The 19,025-nt window shown below is 40.5% G+C and overlaps 2 protein-coding genes across 7 annotated transcripts in view; one reads left to right on the forward strand and one right to left on the reverse strand.

The window, feature by feature from the left end:
• LOC307040199 (uncharacterized protein) overlaps positions 1-12,433 on the reverse strand; it is a 25,062-nt gene extending 12,629 nt beyond the window's left edge. Inside the window, exon 1 of one of the 2 annotated variants that reach the window (XM_079682813.1) lies at positions 12,373-12,433. In XM_079682813.1, the coding sequence (XP_079538939.1) occupies positions 12,373-12,409 (37 nt within the window). In that variant the 5' untranslated portion in view covers positions 12,410-12,433. Of the gene's footprint in view, positions 1-11,985; positions 12,125-12,372 lie in introns of those variants that run through there. The other variant, XM_079682814.1, reaches the window with a different exon arrangement.
• Positions 12,180-19,025, forward strand: part of cpt1ab (carnitine palmitoyltransferase 1Ab (liver)) — a 22,007-nt gene continuing 15,161 nt past the window's right edge. For 2 of the 5 annotated variants that reach the window (XM_079682815.1, XM_079682819.1), the window contains exons 1-2: positions 15,577-15,718; positions 18,618-18,782. In XM_079682815.1, the coding sequence (XP_079538941.1) occupies positions 18,642-18,782 (141 nt within the window). In that variant the 5' untranslated portion in view covers positions 15,577-15,718; positions 18,618-18,641. Of the gene's footprint in view, positions 12,325-15,576; positions 15,719-18,617; positions 18,783-19,025 lie in introns of those variants that run through there. The other 3 variants (XM_079682817.1, XM_079682818.1, XM_079682816.1) reach the window with 3 other exon arrangements.

Consider the following 19,025-nt stretch of genomic DNA (forward strand, 5'->3'; position numbering starts at 1 on the left):
CGAATCACTTGAATCGTCTAATTAACTCGAAACACCTGCAAGGGTTTCCTGAGCCTTGAAAAACACTCAGCTTGGTTCAGTAAACTAAATCACAAGTATGGGGAAGACTGCTGATCTGAATGCTGTCCAGAGGACCGTCATTGACACCCTCCATCAGGAGGGTAAGACACAAAAAGAAATTTCTCAAAGAGCAAGCTGTTCACAGAGTGCAGTTTCAAAGCACATCCACAAAAAGTCTGTTGGAAGGGGGAAATGTGGCAGGAAACGCTGCACAACCAAGAGAGATGACCGCAGCCTTAACAGCATTGTGAAGAAGAGTCGCTTCCAGAATTTGGGGGAGCTTCAAAGACAGTGGACTGAAGCTGGAGTCCAGGTATCAAAAGTCACTGTTCAAAGACGTGTCCGGGAAATGGGCTACAATAGCCGTATTCCCATGGTCAAGCCACTTCTGAACTCAAGACAACGGAAGAGGCGTCTGACTTGGGCTAAGGAAAAGAAGCACTGGACAGTTGCACAGTGGTCCAAAGTCCTCTTTTCAGACGAAAGCAAGTTTTGTATTTCATTTGGAAGTCAAGGCGCCAGAGTCTGGAGAAAGGCTGGAGAGGAGCAAAATCCAAGTTGCTTGAAATCCAGTGTGAAGTTCCCACAGTCAGCGATGGTTTGGGGAGCCATGTCAGCTGCTGGTGTTGGTCCACTGTGTTTCATCAAGCCCAGAGTAAATGCAGCTGTGTACCAAGAGATTTTAGAGCACTACATGCTTCCGTCTGCTGAAAAGCTCTATGGAGATGAGGAATTCATTTTCCAGCATGATCTGGCACCTGCCCACAGTGCCAAAACCACCAGTAACTGGTGTACTGACCATGGCATTACTGTCCTCGATTGGCCTGCAAATTCCCCTGACCTGAACCCCATAGAGAATATGTGGGGTATTGTGAAGAAGAAGCTGAAAGACACCAGACCCAACAATGCTAATGAGCTAAAGGCCGCTATTGAAGCATCCTGGGCATCCATAACACCTCAGCAATGCCACAGGCTGATTGCCTCCATGCCACGCCGCATTGATGCAGTAATCCGTGCAAAAGGATTCCCAACCAAGTACTGAGTGCATTAATGGACATTTTCAAATGTTTGATTGTGTTTTGCTGTTATAAATCTTTTTTTTTTTTACTTGGTCTGAGGAACTATTCTAATTTTTTGAGATAGGATTTTTGAGTTTTCTTAAGCTGTATGCCATAATCAGCAATATTAAAATAATAAAAGGCTTGCAATATTTCAGTTGATTTGTAATGAATCCAGAATGTATGACATTTTTGTTTTTTTTAAATTGCATTACAGAAAATAAAGAACTTTATCACAATATTCTAATTTTCTGAGACAGTCCTGTACTACGTCATCGAGTGGCGCAGAATGCTGGGCATTTAACATGCATTTAAACAGTCCTTCAGCGCCACTCGATGACGTGGTATACTTGAAATACCACGTCACGTCACTTGAAAACCAGCAGGTTTACTCGACATTGAGAAACGGCCACTGTGTGCCTATAGCTGCATTGGTGCCAACACTCATGAAGCAAGAAAGCACCAGGGAAAGAGAAGGAGACGAGCAGCCAGACCCACTGGTAAGACCAGAAATCTTATTCTGCTGGAGCCTCAACCCCTCCCTTTTTTCTCACAGTACAACAACTTTACTGACCCTGGTCTGCCCATCTTCCCAGGGCTCATGAGCACAGACAGCCGGCTCAGCTGTTCAGCAGTTGTCAGGGCTGAATTATTTGCTCGAGAGACAGAGAGAGAGAAAGAGAACAGCCTCACCTCACGTTTGCCAGACCAGCATCAGAGTGGTGTTTGGATTTGAATAATATGCCAGTTATGCCTAGCAGGCGCAGTGAATGATAGGAGATAAAATAAACAGACTCAAGAGACAGGCCGGTCTGAGCATTTGGATGTACTGTAGGCATTAAAGCACGAGGGTTAGGGACCACCTGCTACTATCTGGTGTTTATTATAAGCAACAAGGTAGACAAAAAGGTCTTTGTTTTGCAGCAACCTTAAACGTTGTCATAGAAAACTTTAAACGTTGGTGGTTGAACAGACATAGATTCGTAAGATAAGCTACAGCATTTAAAAAGAGCAAAATTGTGAATTGTAACCAAAATGACTTACTTTAGGAGCATTCATTCAAAGTATTTTGCCTGATAAGATCGCAAACAATAACAAAAACTCTAAGGGAAAGGCCATGGGAATACTTTTACTGACGTTAACATGTAGAGCCAGCTGAGGCCTCAGGCGGTATGTGTGTCTGTCAGCAACAGGTGTGAAGGCACCTGCCCCCCCTCACAAACACCCTTTAACATTTCACTACAGACCCTAAGTGCTGACCACGACACATTTAATCCAAAACCATGTGACATTGAACCCCTCATAATTTACATCTCCATGCCAGAACATTGGGCACAGACAACTTTTAAAGGGGAAGTTCACTGGGCTTCAAATTAAAAGATGCAGTTTGCAAAAAAAAAAAATCATGAATGTTTTGATTTCCCTCTTTAAATATCTTCCGCATGAAAACTGTCTTATCATCAGGTACCAAGTCCTTCAACAATATAAACCTAATCCCCAAAGCCCCAGCAGCATTTAGTCTTCTCCATCCAAACAACAGCTGAGTCTCAGTAGTGAAACTGACCACTGAACAGATGGCCTCTGCTCTTCAGTGCTTTCCTTTTTTGAATTTCCCTTTTCTCATCCATCTCAGGTCAAACCATTCCAGGTTTTTCCTGGCATCAGCAGATTTTTCTGAACTCACTGAATAAGCAGACTGTGAGATGGTGCCACTAACATTACTGTCTGTAACCTTGCCTAAATTATCAGAAAGCCCGACAAGGCTTAAGGAAGTTGTTGGCCTCCCGAGGGGTGTGAGGTTTTAAATGTCTGAACTACAGAAACATTTTAAATCAGAAAGACCGGAGATGCGAAAAGTTGTGATGAAAGCCTATTTAAAAACACATTGAAACGCTAAAAAGTGGTGAGAAAAATGTTGAAGCGTAACCTTTCAAACATCTTTGTTTGCAATTGGATACTAGGCTAAGTTAATGATAACTGCGTTAACAAACGTAAAATAAAGAATTTTTTATATCGTCTCAATTTCTCCTTTTACAGATGAGGACATGACGACACATGATTAGTTTAGGTTGTGAGACATTCTAAGTAACACATGACTCATTAGATATATCGTCAAGGCTCTGGAAGGGCATTAAATGAGTCTGAAGGAATAATACAGAGCTGTGTTTTATTCAAGCTGCACGTGGGTAATTGTGAGCTATTTTCAATCTCTGTGTACTTGGTAAATTAGTGTAAGCAGCCGGTTATGATTCATCTTTAGGTTCCAGCAGCTTACTTCCTGTGTTGAGTCTCCAGACTGCTGATAGTATTGTGTTAGGATCAGGAAGAAAAGGAAACCAGTGACCGCCACTCCTACAACAACAGGTTCAATGAGAACTGAAAAAACAGTATAACAACAAAATGGGTTTCACTCCATCTAAGGAAAACCCTCATAGTGACAGAGCTTCAAATTATCCAGGCTTGGTGTTTGAAGTCAGCAAAAAAGACATGAGTTATTCCTTAAGTGGAGAGTTCACGTTAACCCTGCTGGCATTTTGCTAGTGAGTCACCAACCCAGCTGAGGCCCTCCTCAGTGGGCGATACGTTGAAGGCATAACATCTTACAGTGGGTTAAAATAAATGTGCTTTAAACAGCTCTTTTCAAGTGGTGGCTAGAAAGGTGGCTGGTTGTGGATGGGATTAGGGTCTCAAACAGATCCAAGTTGGAGAAAAGCAGTGAGTAAGCAGCAGAAGGTCACTGGGTGGGAGAGATATCACATATACAGTTAAACATCACACCTGGGGGAGTGTGTATTGCTCCAGTAAGCAGGGGTGTGCGTCCTACGAGTGAGAACAGATATAGAAAAAGGAGATTTATTAATGTGTCGATTATTTTCAGCTTTTAAGTCAATTACAAGTTGAATATTTAAAGTAAAGAGACTCAATAATAAGAATTCACATATTCTACATTACAGAAACAAAAGCAATTTGTTCACATGTCTCTACAAATGTAAGCAGAGTGAAGAAGAGGGGTTGAGAATCTGGTATGTGGGCTTGTTTAGACAGTGGGCAGACTTTGGCTAGCATTGCACTAAAGTGACTCAATATGCTTTGGAAAAATGTATTGTATTTCTACATTTCGTTAATCTGCATGCATACAGGATACAAGATTTTGAGTCTGCATGACATCATTTCCTGTTATGACATAGATCTCTAAATCTAGCATGCCTATATAAATTCCCTCTGCGCTGTTGTCACCACAAGCAGCTCACACATCTCTCTGATTAACATCCAGCTAATAACATAGTTTCAAGCAGAGAAGGGGCAGACAAAACCTCCTTTGCTGATTTATCACCAAAATGTACCATCTCTTTTACATAACACATTTATATTTCCTTGATCCATAATCGTCTCTATTTTGGCGTACAATCAATCTTAATCTCAGCAGCAGAGTTTAGGCAGAGGATTATACAAGAGCAAAATAAGAATGACAGCCTGAGATTAGAAGGAGTCTGGCAGTGGTCGAAATGTAGGAGGCTGGAAACTCTGAGTGCAGCGAGCCTCACTGGACTGATAGTAAGGGGGGCGTATTTACTGTATATGTATGTAAAGTATGTGGGTATTATTGGGCAGATATCTTGGAAACTGCATCAGGGTGTGGAAAGTTTATATTGACAGAATGAAGGACAGAAATAAATCCTGTTTTGTCCTACTTACATGTATGGTCCGATGTATCTAATTCTAACATCTGATCACATTTTGACACAAGCTTCTTCTTTGCGGCTGGCACTCAAACCACACTCCCAAAACCCCTGATGGCCTAACGTGGCAGAAGACGACAGATGTTTGGATCGTTTCTCCAATGAATGATTCGTAAATGCTGCATGGTCAGCCAAGGGCCGCTCTGGCTCTGAGATCAGACGGGGCCTCGGCCATGGACTCATTCAACCCGGTTAACCTCACAGAGCCTACTCCCATACCCGGTCTCTCCTATCATACTCATGATGATGTGTCCTTCATTACCGGTATGCATTATTGTCCTCATGTACTGTATATGTTTAGATTAACTGAAATTACCAAAGGAAACTACAAATTAGCCTCCCTTTTTGTGATCGAAGATCCTTAAAACTGTTGTTTTCGTATTCATTTATTTTAAACATCTTAAATGGAAGAATCTAAAAAATACCGGACACCTATAGAGCTCTAGAGCTATTTACTTCTGACCGAAAACCTTATTACATGCCTCATTTGTGTGATTAAGTCTTCTTCTTCCTGTCTGCAGTATTTAAAAATCTCATGACATCCATGTTTCTGAATATGTTTGCACAATGTTATGATGTATACAAGACCTTTCTGAAGATATCATAACACCCAATTAAAGCATTACTTTTGCAACTGCGCTGGTGGCTAATCATTTCATTCATTACTAGGCAAATATAATTCACGGAAAACAACTTCAAAGAATGAATTGTAATGTACTCCATGTCATCATCCCAGTCATTACATTAGCTTAATGCTGTAGGCCCGTGGTGATTGCGGAGAACAAGCATATCATTCCAGTTCAGAAAAAGGAAGGAGGCTAACAAGCGACCACATGGCTCTAATTTCCACATGAAGAAGTCTGAAGTCCCAGATGGCTTCAGAGCTGCAGTTTCTACTGGTGTGAGATACACTGTGTGTGTGTCTGTGTGTCTGTGTGTCTGTGTGTGTGTGTGTGTGTGTGTGTGTGTGTGTGTGTGTGTGTGTGTGTGTGTGTACTGTGAACATACACATTCAAAAAGAAGGAGAGCGAGTGGGAAACAGGGATTGAGGTGGCATCAACAGGGGCTGAGAAAAATAATTGTACTGATTTCTTCGTGCTGATTATGAAGCTCATATCCCCCTGTACCTAATCCTGCTGCAGACTGCATTCACATTCACTTCAAACAGATCTTTTGTTAATTTCCTCTCAAAACAACACCGATTTGGCAGAGGAAAACAGAGTCTTGTTATAAAAAGTGAGCCCCTGAGAGACGAAGAATATCACAAAGTCACCGTACAGGAAATCCAAACAGGCTGTTTACGAGATGCTCAACAGACTTCTCTTTCTTTAAAGAAAAGTATAGAGTCCAGATGAAACTACAGATACAGTAAAGCTGCTCAAAATGGAGAACCATAGGTTGAAAGCTCTCGTGTTAGCCAGAGAGAGATTGAGTATCTGTGAATCATACACAAGTGTGAGTAACTGGTATAAAAACATGTGTAGGCTACCACCAGGTTTTATCTTGCTTGGCATCTTCCTACATGTTGCCCTCAACACCCAATCATAACATGTTAGTTTTAATGAGGATGTGTATGAAAAAGAAAACACCAGACACTTTATTAACCTAACATAATGTAAGAAGGATGCAAATGTCAAAGCCCAGTGCTACCAAACATGTGTTTTGCAGGTGCGATGAAGCAAGGACAATGGCCAATTGTTTACACTTACTGTAGAGGTTCCTCTCAGGAATTGTACAGAGTCGTATTGACTCCCAGCAAAAGAATGACAAATAGTGTGCTAACTTAATCTATTCTGGACATGGTTAAGGCGACCACTGAAACCTTTAAAACTAGAACAAATTCACGTAGGCACAGAGAGAAGAATGATACCAAATTAGGCCAATGAGAGGAAACTCATGGGAGGCCTTGATGGCCGTGCACGTCGTCTCCTCAACAACAGATTCCTTGTCTTATTTTCTGTCTGATACTCTCTCCCTCCGATTCCTTTGTACGCTTTAGGGTTTGTGTTTATGCATAGAAAATAGCAGAGACTGTGTGACCCAAGGGCGAAACATCTTGAGCACAGGGACTGGGGAAAAAAAGCACACGGCTCAGAATAGTTCGTTTTCCCCAAGGGGCTTCTCTGTCCTGCTCCACTCTGCAATACCACTGTCGCTCTGACATATCGTATTTTTCCAAAGCTGAGCACATAGATTCACTAACAACACTCACCATCCCAAACTACCCAACCTTTCCCCTTTCTTAAAGGAAATAACAAGTCTGTGTCTGAGGGGGGGGGGGGGGGGGGTTAGCTCTCTCTATTGCCTCACCCTCCAATACACCCGGCCTGAGAACCATCTCTGGTCCTTGCTGCTGCGGCCTCCCCCATTACCTGGGGGGGAGGAGGGTGTCTAAATATAACAATGACCACACAAAGTTGTAGATGTTGGAGTCGCAGGCCAGCCAGAGAGGCCTTGTTTCCCAGTGGCAGCACTTTTTCAGGGGTTGGTATGAGAAGGACAGGAATGTCAAGGGAACAGTTTCATAAACATAAACCCACAGGACCCTGCTGAGAAAGCCACATTCTCATAAAGGGATGTCATAAGTGAAGACAGAGGAAAACTCTCTAGATCTATTACATTCAAACCTAGAAATACAGCTTTTAAAATGATTTGATAAGTCATATTTGAATATGAAGTTGAACAGTACATAATACATGGTTGAAAAATCATAACTCATTGTTTAAGTAAGCTTTGGAGACTTTCACTGACAGGCATGTTCTTTTTATATTACATCTTTTCCCTATCGTTTTTCAAATCACAAACGGAAACAAATCTTTCTGCAATACAAACAACATTTTTACTGTACATGATGCAAATTCCCAGGCCATCAATAGTCTCACGACAACATACAATACACTTGTTTGTATATATTAGTACTACAAAACTGCACCACAGCACAGTTTCTTACAATGCCAACCTGATTAAATTATTCAAAAGGTGAACATGTGTCACCCAAAGAGAACATTTCAACCAAGGGCCAAAGGAGACTGATCTCTAGTCAAATGCGAAGCAGAAATGACGTTAGGTTCACTGATGCGCACTCCTCTGGTGATTTGGTTATCATAGTTTTCATGTTGTAATTGTGAGTTACAAGCTCTGAAACGGAGGATTCTACACATAAGAGGAGCAGCCTTACAGCCTGGAACTGTAATTCTGCCGCAAGGAGGTTAAGCATTTGGAGCAAAAACAAATCTGAAGAGGCCTCGAAAAAAGACACAAACTAGTGACAATAATAGAGGGGGAAATTCCAAGTCAGCCCAATTTAGCCTTTATACAAATGCCAAAAGACAAACAACTATCTCTACCATTATCCCAGAGAGCCATCACTCATCTCCTCAGTGGTGTTGTCTGTTTTTCAGTGACAATCTGCAATCTCAACAGCAGTGTGACCTACATTTTTACTAACGATAGAGTGTGGGGAATAGATTTGGCAAATTTATAGACAAACTCGGCTCGTGCTAAATGTTATCTTGCTCCTGGCAGAGGCTGAACCTGCAGAGCGAATCAAATGAACCAACAGATGGTGGTGCAGTGTGAGGATTTTGGAGTAAAGTAGGATTCCGACTTTTGATTTGACAGTATAGTATTTTTTCTTGCTAAGAATTACTTAAAAGAAAAATTAATTATCTAACTTTTTTTCATAATAAATATATTTTCTGCTAATTGACTAATCAATCAATCATTCATCTAATCATTACACACAGCTTTATGGAAATAATCCTTATTTATATCAAACACAAACATACTCATATCAATTCATACATTGTACTAATGTGTCATGATATGAAACAAGACTATGTACGATTAAGGATTTGGGCTTTTTTTCTTTTTGTGATATAACAAAAACATTGTCTTTATGCCTTAAGGATTGCATTTTTTTTAATGTGATGCAGTTTTCAAAAAGTATTACTCTAACTTCGTAAAGCGTATGACTGATACTTGGTCAGAAATACCATGAGCAATGTCATGGTTCAAATCCAGCAGGCGGGTTGACACCTTTTTGTCAGAGGTTTTCCTCCCACAGTGCTCAAACATGCAGGTTTTTTTTAACTGGAAATAGCATGTAGGTGTGAATGTGAGTGTGACAACCTGTCAAGGGTGTATCCCTGACTATCGCCCAGTGTATGTCGAGATAGGCCCCAGGAACTTGTGACCCTTACAGAAATAAGCAGGGAAATGGCTGTAGTTCCAAGAAATTTGAAAAATAACAATGACACTCTGGAGAGACATTTCATGAGTGACACGGCAGGCCTGAAGCCTCTCTGTCTTCTTTATGGTTGGCTGAAGGCTTCCCTCTCTGGTGCGTTTTGTGACACTCAGCATTGGGTCTTTGACATCTATAAAGCCGCCATTCAGGCAGACAAAAAGGCCATTGATGCCTCTCCACTGAACTAATATTACCACAATAGAATACAATGAAGGCTGCTGATTGAAGAGGGTGACAAGAGAACCATAGATTACCGTTAAATTGGCTCCGATAGATTTTCTTAACCAAATTTGGTTAACACATCATTCATTCAAAGAAATACGTGCAGTGAGATATGTGGTAATTTACAGTAGAAAAATGACTAAGAGTCTTATTCACCATCTCAAAGAGTACTAAAATAAGGCAGCTGACTGAGGCCCATTCACGGGCATGAAATCTAAATAACGGCTCATAGCTCTGCCTCACTCGTGGCTCACATCCGGTTGGCATTAGAGGGGGCAGTCAGATCATTGTTCAAGTGTACATTCAAGTTCCAGAATGCTTCTCTACAGAAAAGTTCATCTGGCACCCAAGTCAAACTTTACTGTTGGAATAGGTTGTTGAAAGACTAAACTTCCACTCCCAAGCAAAAAGTGATGACTCGTCTTTGAATTGGCGATGAGGGATACATCTAGAAGAGTGTTTTCATAAACACATGACTCCAATAAGAATTTAGGGGAGCAAATATTGTAAATCTGTTAACTATTGACCAAAGATGATCAGAAATCAAACAATTTCATGCAGAACACCAGAGCCAAAGAAGGGACACAATGAACAAGGAAATAAATGCTGAAGGTAGGGCAGAGGGGGGGCTCTCATCACACAAAAGTACACTGACTGTGCTGTCACCTTTCCGGTGTGGGCTTCCTCCTCAAACCACAAGCATAGTGTCACACAATGTGAAACACTAAAGACTCAAAAACTATAATAACAAAACACCCCATGCTATATCTGTGCTTACATATATGTTTGCATGTACACTGAACAAAAATATAAACGCAACACTTTTATTTTTGCTCCCATTTTTCATGAGATGAACTCAAAGATCTAAAACATTTTCTATTTACACAAAATAACCATTTCTCTCAAATATTGTTCACAAATCTGAAAAAAATCTGTGATAGTGAGCACTTCTCCTTTGCCGAGATAATCCATCCCACCTCACAGGTGTGGCATATCAAGATGCTGATTAGACAGCATGATTATTGCACAGGTGTGCAATAGGGTTAGGGTTAGGGTAATCTTGTGAATCGAGTGGCCTGTGTTCGTCGTCCATAACATACGCCTGCCCATACCATAACCCCACCACCACCATGGGCCACTTGATTCACAACATTACCCTAACCCTAACCCTAATCCTAACCCTCACACCAGATACTGACTGGTTTTCGGACCCCCCCAGACCCCCCCAATAAAGCAAAATGCACGTTTCAGAGTGGCCTTTTATTGTGGCCAGCCTAAGGCACACCTGTGCAATAATCATGCTGTCTAATCAGCATCTTGATATGCCACACCTGTGAGGTGGGATGGATTATCTCGGCAAAGGAGAAGTGCTCACTATCACAGATTTTTTCAGATTTGTGAACAATATGAGATAAATGGTTATTTTCTTTATGTAGAAAATTGTTTAGATCTTTGAGTTCATCTCATGAAAAATGGGAGCAAAAACCAAAGTGTTGCGTTTATATTTCTGTTCAGTGTAAATCAAAGGGGAAATAACTCGTCATTAAATAGAGATAATTAGATCATGTGCACCATTAAGCATACAACTGCAAACAGAAAACATATTAATCTGTTTCCTTCCCAAACAATGATTCACACCAATTAATGACAGTGCATATTTACGTGGGGAAAATGGATACAAAAAATTAACAAGCTTTGCCATTAGCAACATGCACATCTGCTACATTGTAAACAGAAACACAATGAGGGGGGCAGTGACAGTAGCCTACAACAACGTCCAGCAGCAGACATCTGGTAGAGGATGAGAGCTAAATCCTGCTGGAGATGTTTCACTCAGACTGTCTGTAACCTCCCCCACTGCATGAACCAGCGAGACGTCCAGTCAGCCTTCAGGAGGGGACCACGCATGGCATGACACAGACCAGTAACCTACTTCTGTAGCTGGGGCATCCGTTTTCTTCTTAGGGTAAAATCCTACTTCTTCAATGACAAGAGCTATGTCTGGACGACCACTCGTATATTTCCTGATTCTTACACTTGCCTCATATCTGTTTTTGTGCATAAATGCGGAACTTAAGGATGTCAAGGCTAAAGCAGAGAATTGCCACCATACCAAGATATATCTCAACAGAAAACAGATACTGTTTGTTGGAATGGGTACCATAACATTAAGAGACGGATAACACGTCTTGCCATCCTAGCAAGGGGTTTACATGGCATTAGAAAGCTGGAAACCCCGTGAAGGGTGACACAAATCAGAAATTCCCCTAGAGAAGCGCTCGGTCATTGTTTTTACCACAGTGAGGATATGTTAAGCAAGCCATCTACTCTTACAGTAAAGGGTATCAGTTCCCAGAACAAAAACTGCCATCAATCTTCATTTATATCAATCAAGTGCACATGGGAGCACATTCGAACGTTGCACAGCTGTATGAATACGCATGAGTACTCGATACAATTAGTGCTTCCTTTACTGGTGGTGTGTAGTGGATTTGGCAAGTTGTAAAAACACAAAATGACCAGATAAAGAGACCCAGGTGACATGTATTTTATGGCCACCCACGTACGAGCACTTCCAGCGCCATTGATTGTAAACTGAGTGAGGAGTAACTAGTTTAGTGGAGACGCTATCGTATCAGCCGTCGTCGCTGCTTACCTTTTGGGTGACTTTTCCTTCTTCTGCTTCGCGGTGCCTACAAACAATATCCACTATTCTCATTCTCCCCCTCGCTGTCCAAGGGGAGCCGTGTCACCTAAATACTGCCAGTGCCACTGTGCTGAAGACTTGTCCTCGACTGTCGACTCACTTCGCTGAAATCGATGCTGGTCAAACGGACGCACCCCCTCGCCCTGGTCCACATGCCGCGGCGGTCTGCAGCTGTCTGACTCTCCGCGGCGGACACAGTGACAGCACCGCGCACGCGTACGAGCAGAGGCGGGAGGACTCTCACTGAAGGAAAGTTTGACACAGAGGAGCTGACATAACACACGGTCGGTAAGCCATAATTTAATAACTGTTTTTTGTACATATACCGGTACTTACATTTTAACAAGAGGAAGTTCCACCTTTCTCTCCCCATTTTGCATCTCCTGCAGTTGTGCTAGCTGATACATTCCTCCTACACGAGGAGTCATCTTTAGTTTAGTTAAGTTAGCTTACGTTGCAATGCTAATTGTCACGTTAACGCTAACATACCGTAATTTGTGGACTTGCTTAATACCTTACTGGTTTCAACTTTAAAATATGTATTTATGAGGAAAGATTATCGTTTAAACTCAAACCTTCACGATAATGGTGATACTGCGCCCTCTGTTGGACAAATACAAGGCACACATGTGAGACTGGGATGTTGCCTCATGAGTTATCTAGATCCAGGTGTGTTTGGCTTTTCAAATTCTTAAAATAAGAAAAGGTTTAGTTAGTACGTTCCTCACAAGGTATGTCTTTAATGTGGGCATAAACTGAAGATATTTAGCTGACTCTCTAGCCCCCTTTGGGACTCGAAGAGATCATAGATCTGTTCATAATCATAATCAGAATACCTTTTATTAGTCCCACAGAGGGGACATTTACGTAGTTACAGCAGAAAAAAGAGCCACAGGCAGCTTAATTTTACATAAGTTACATGCATTAAAAAGTACTAAGTTATGATATAAGAAAAAATATATAAGAAAAAAAAAAAGAAAAAAAGAAAGTTACATCATTTTCAAAATACACATCCTTTAACAGTTCTTAGGATTTAGCAGCCAGGTATGTAGCACATTTTTAACGATATATATATATATATATATATATATATATATATATATATATATATTGCACATAGTTGGTTGGTATTTAGCAGCAAGGGTATAATACCCAGTGTTTCACAAGCAAATGGAATTGTTCTTTTGTTCTTTGTTATTTTTAGGATCCCCATTAGCACTAAAACAAGCATTGGCTATTCTTCCTGGGGTTTGGCTTATAACCATCCTTAAGCCAAACATAAAATAATACAATCCATGATTGCACATACCCACAGACACAGATATTGTAATTTATGATACAGAGATGTTGTTTAAGCAATCTTTTGAAAAGCACTCTGGAATTCCAGCTGACCATGGCTCTGTATATTACTGTTTACTGTTTTATATTGGATTAAGTTTTGGGTAACATGAACCTTCCTTCTATTGCATGTCGTGTTTGATAGTTATGTTGAGCCAACTGCAAGATAAATGATGTGCTTAGTGCGTCACTGTTATTGAAAGCAAACAATTCAGAAAGTAGTAATTATCCTTTTGTGTAACAAATACATGTTCTTTTTGTTTATCCCCACCTTGTTACTCACCATATTTATCTTTAAAGCTGACTAACCTAACCCCATTATGACACACCCTTTATACCACAACAGATAATGTATTTAACAGTGTGCATGTGATTAAGTGATAATCATGGAAACGTCATGTGATGTTGAAAACACTGCTCTGTTGTGTGTCCACTTAAAAATGCAAGAGTGGAAACCATTGACTAAGACAGATCAGTGCCTTTGCTTAGTATTGGCCCACCATATGCAACTGAGTGCCCCCTGTGTCTGGATGCACTTCAAGCCCTGTGCTGCCTTTCTCTCTGATTCTGAATAGATTTACCTCCTATTACCATGAGGTATTTTTGTGGAAGACTTTTGACAGGTCTACGTAGAAAAAGCACGTCAAGCTCAAATGTTTGCTTTTAATAAGCCCTGTTGCCAGACCTTCTTACTTGACCAGCTCCTTTTTCACAGCAAACAGTTGGAATTTTCATGGAATAATGCCCAGATGTAACTAAAAACATGTACACAGTCAGCAGGAGTAATACCAAACCCCTGAAGCTTTGACAGCTTAGTGGAATGCATCCTTCATCCATGTGAATAAATAGGTCTCTGCTTTCCCTACTATGGCATTTCAAGAAGTCTACTGTGAAAAGACTGAGTACAGCAGTGCTGGGAGTTGGCTGTGGTCACAAAACGTATTCAACGTCAAAAGGGTGTAGGCTTCCCATCCTCAAAGGGGCGGTAAAACAAAAACTTCAAAAAGACGTCTTTCAAGCAACTCAGTAGCTCGGGTGGCAATGGGCCACAATTCTTCCAGGTTACTTAAGGAATTACGGTTCTAGTCATTTCTTGTCAGCACTGGAACGAATGACTCTCTCTGTGTTACTCACTAGTGGTTTGCAAAGAGGGGAAGGTAGCAAGAAGTCTGTTCTGAGGGCAGCATCAGAGAACACACATGAATGTTTATTAGATAGCGGACATCTTAGTTCTTAGAATTACACTAAGTTATTACAATTGCCAAAATGTATCCCCCTGCATTGTTTTATAGTTTGATGTAATGAAATTATTTATATTGTTACAAATCTACATCTTACATTTAGAGTTCAACTATGGTTCAAACACAATGTAAAAATCATTGCCAGACCACGAGAAGACATTCTTTTATTAGTAAGATTATGTCAACATTATGTCAACATCATATATATATATATATATATATATATATATATATATATATATATATATATATAAAGGAGAGTAGTACACAACATTTAATATGAACACTGCTTTAATATAATGCCATATAATAAAAGTATCTTGCTGTATGCTGTTTTATAGACGTGTTACTGAGCTTGGTATCACCTTTTTATGTGTTGTTTGTATTTGAGGGATGCAAATCAAAGCATGTGAGAAGTGAAGTTTTGTCTGACAATGTATTTTAAAACTGTGTACAATTGTCAACCATCAGACATTTTGTTAACACTGTGGTAGCACTTATATTATTTATCTCTAAATATATTAAACCATTGTAGAGAAGATTGCAAATCAGGGTAAGACTGTTTTATGCCACTGTTGGATGTTTATAGGATTTTTCTGATATTACATCAACCAAAAACCCATTCCTTGCTTATTTTATCGATACACTAAATCTAAATTCCACAAAGAAGGTTACTATAAAACTGAGATTTAAAGACCTAACATAGATAATTGTACCCATACTGCCCCTCCTATTGGACTATATTTGATTGTCTGGATATTCTTAACATATTGCCTATCATCTACACAATTTAACAATATGGGTACAGGCCTACTGGGTACTCATAGTGTATGTGACGTCATTCTCAGCAAGATGTATTTCCAATTCTCACCTGCTGGCTGTCCTCTTACAAACCATACATTTCATCACAAAATACCTCAAGGGGGCGCTGTTTATAACTCGACGTGATGGTTCTGTCGGCCACTTGAGAAAGGGGGCAGGCTGTATTCAAGTCTGTCCTCTCATTCATGCAGAGTGTAACGCAGTCACCGCCGACAGCTAGGCCGTGTCACATCCTCGTCAAAACAGAAAGCTCAGCTCTCTCTGACTGACCGAAAGGGTTGGTGAGTAATAATTATCCATTTTCTGAAAGCCTCTTCACTCTCTTTATGCCCCTCTCGGCAGTTTTGGAAGAAGCTGTGAAAATATAGCTTCAGGGGGAAAAGAAACATGGCAAGCTAGGCAAACACCTTTTTAAAAGCTGTCGTTATCTCTGCGCAGTTAATGTCAGTTTGTTGCATTTCCGTGTCGGCGCAGTGCTTTAGAGCTGCGCGCCGCGGTGTTTACATGGCGTACAGTAGGTTTCTACATTAGCGTTGACATTGCCGGGCGGCCTGTGGCAGTCAGAAATTAAGTTGACAGCATCAACGCTAATTGTGAAAGTGGAAACTATGCCTCGAGCGTAACTGTCTATTGTCCTCACAGCCATGCTATTGGGTTTTAACAGCAGGTTGTGGAAAATGCTGAAAAGGCCTCGTGAATATCTGCATTAAAATCGACCCTGACTTTTTTGTATTGCGAATGTTAAACGGTCCCTTAGCACCCCTGTGTTGTTCATAAATTAAATGTAGGCAAAAGTCCAAGTAAAGGTCATTCATTGACAGATACCTGGAAGCTCTATAACACTAGATACAGTTGTATTACTCTAATAATAACAATAGTACAGTATAGCTTGTCTGCAGTTATAATGTGTGGTAGTAGCAAAAGATACATTTAAAAAGGTGTGTAAATGTCACCTGCTAGTGAAGGTCAGTAGATTCGTCATGGTGTCCTTCTTGTGAGAGCATCATAAACGTACAGATAGTACCCGTAGTTTATTTACATGTGACTGAAAACGCTGTCTATTTTTTATTCATAAATATAATATTGTATTGACAACGGGGGTGCACACTGGTGACCCCCTTTCTCCTAGACCACGTGGGAAAAATAATTCAAATAGGCTAATGCAACAAATGTACGCGTTTGTGTGTAGTTTCATGTTAAATGTTATAGTAATGACAACAGGCTTAAGGCTTTATGGAGTGGTTTATGTGGTTTTTTGGTCAGAATCAATTGCAGATAAGGTTGACATAACGTCAAGTGCTTGAAGACTTGGGAGGTTGACATAATTTATTAACGCTAGCAATGGCTGTGTAACTGCTGTAAAGTATAGAAAATGAACAAACGCCTATCATACAATTCCCAAAATGAACAATCTTTTTTTGGTTGGCTTTATTGTGAACACAATGAGATATACCTACTACTATGTTGCCAGTTTTACCCAGTTTCTAAGCGGCGCAGTGCTGCGACCTTTCCCCTAGTTTCTGCAACACAGGGTGGATCATGTGATGCTGGAAAGTTGCTGGGGGAGGGGACTCACGCCTCCAACTGTGGATGGTGCTCCTTCCGAGGACTAAAAACGTAGATACGTGTCCTGCTTTCAGAGTGCTCTCATTGAATAACATAAAAATTGACTGTGTAAAGAAAAAACTTTTTTTTCAGAAACTAAGAAGAGGCTGCAGGGAAACGTTGCTGTAGTCTTATTGAAAAGCGAAGAGAACATCTAATACAGCAAATCCATGCCATAGGATGCAAAACATTAACCTCAGTTTAACGATCTGTATAATCAATGGCCAGTTTTAACTTGCCCACTCGTGAGGTACTTGTTTTTGCTTATGTGGTTATTGTATTTCCTACTGCTATTGAAGGCAGCTGAAAACACCAGGTCCCTCACAACGCCACAGTCAACCAGGCATTATATAATTCAGGTGGTATTTACTTCACACATTCTGCTGGTGTCCCATACCAACGGTGGTCAAATAAAGGCTTAACCATTGTAATTTGAAGCCAAGACATGGGTTCTGAGTCTGTGAAACTATAGAAAATGGTGGTCATATAGTACGTCTAAAATCTGTCATTTATTTAACTAATCTTACTAAGTAAAGCATCACTTATATCAGTTAACATTGTATTTCACATAAAAACAAAAAATGCTTTCTAAAATTATTTAAACAGGTTTCAGAGAGGTTTGCCCATTTGAAATAAAATGATCTTCAGGTTTATAATAGAGATGCTACACCTGCCTAACTGGTCCAGTGATGAGTACCAGTAATGCAACACAGTCACCTCCCAGTGCATCTCCTCTGGTGTCAGCTTGCAGGATCCAGTTCAGATGATACAGTAGCCAAATGCAAAAACATGCATGTCAAGCTGATTTATGAAGGACCTACTTGTATTAAAAATACATCACTTCCTTATAAAGGATGCTGCTTTGTCATTCAATGTTAATAAACAATAATCGTTGTTACAAGGCATTTGTATTGCAGTTAAAGAACACAGTGTTGCTTTGTACCAAGTATCTGATGTTGTGTTTTTATATACATGCCCTTTAGTTCCACTGCTTTCTCACACGACAGTCTTTAGAAAGTATACAAAATGGGACTCTAAATGAATCTTCTCCAAAAAGAGAATAAAAAAAAATCAAAAAGAATCAAAACTAGGTAAAGTTGCAGGCAAGACCAATATCATACAGAGAATATAACAAATGTGGTTTCAAGACTACAATATTGTCTCTGTAACTCAAGACTTCATGGACACTCAACAGTTTTGCCTCTGAAAGTAAGCTTGCATTTATCCAGTCACTCCGTGGTCTACTGGCCAGTTTCCTACAAAGAGCTTAAACTGAATAAACCTTGGGAATGAGGCAACCTGCAGTGCCTTCGAGGAATAACAACCACTGATTTCAAAGAACTGTGACAGCCAGGAGCATGTGAATAGAACAGGATGTTTCCATTTTGGCCTGAAGACAGTAATGCACAGCCTTATCCCGATGTCAGCCTGTGGTGATTTGACATTGTTGGGATCTGCTCATTCTTGTACTTAGTATCCATATTTACTTTGTGATTGACCTTTTATGATAGCTGTAAGTCTTCTTGAAACTGCCTCTTAACTTACTCTATTATCTTGCACTTGTTCTGCCCTCAGTGACCCTGTGCAGTAGAAGCCACCATGGCAGAAGCTCACCAGGCGGTGGCCTTCCAGTTCAGTGTTTCCCCCGATGGTATCGACGTACAGCTGTGCCACGAGGCTCTGCGCCAGATCTACCTCTCTGGCATCCACTCCTGGAAGAAAAGATTCATTCGCTTCAAGGTGAGAGGTGTTAGACGTATGGAGAATAAGGTCTAGAGGGTTTCTGTACAATATGTGGGGACATTGTTGATGATCTTTGACTGAGTTACTACCAAGTATAAGTCCACATTAAGTTTATTAGCAAACATTCCATTCATTTTTGTTAATCACCTGATCGATAAGGGAACTTTGTTTACTCTTTGGAGGGCCTTAAGATACAGACATATGTTGAAAATGTTGTTGAATGCTTATATATATATATAT

This window comes from Notothenia rossii (assembly GCF_949606895.1).
Source record: "Notothenia rossii genome assembly, chromosome: 5".
In the NCBI taxonomy this organism is placed as follows: Eukaryota; Metazoa; Chordata; class Actinopteri; order Perciformes; family Nototheniidae; genus Notothenia; species Notothenia rossii.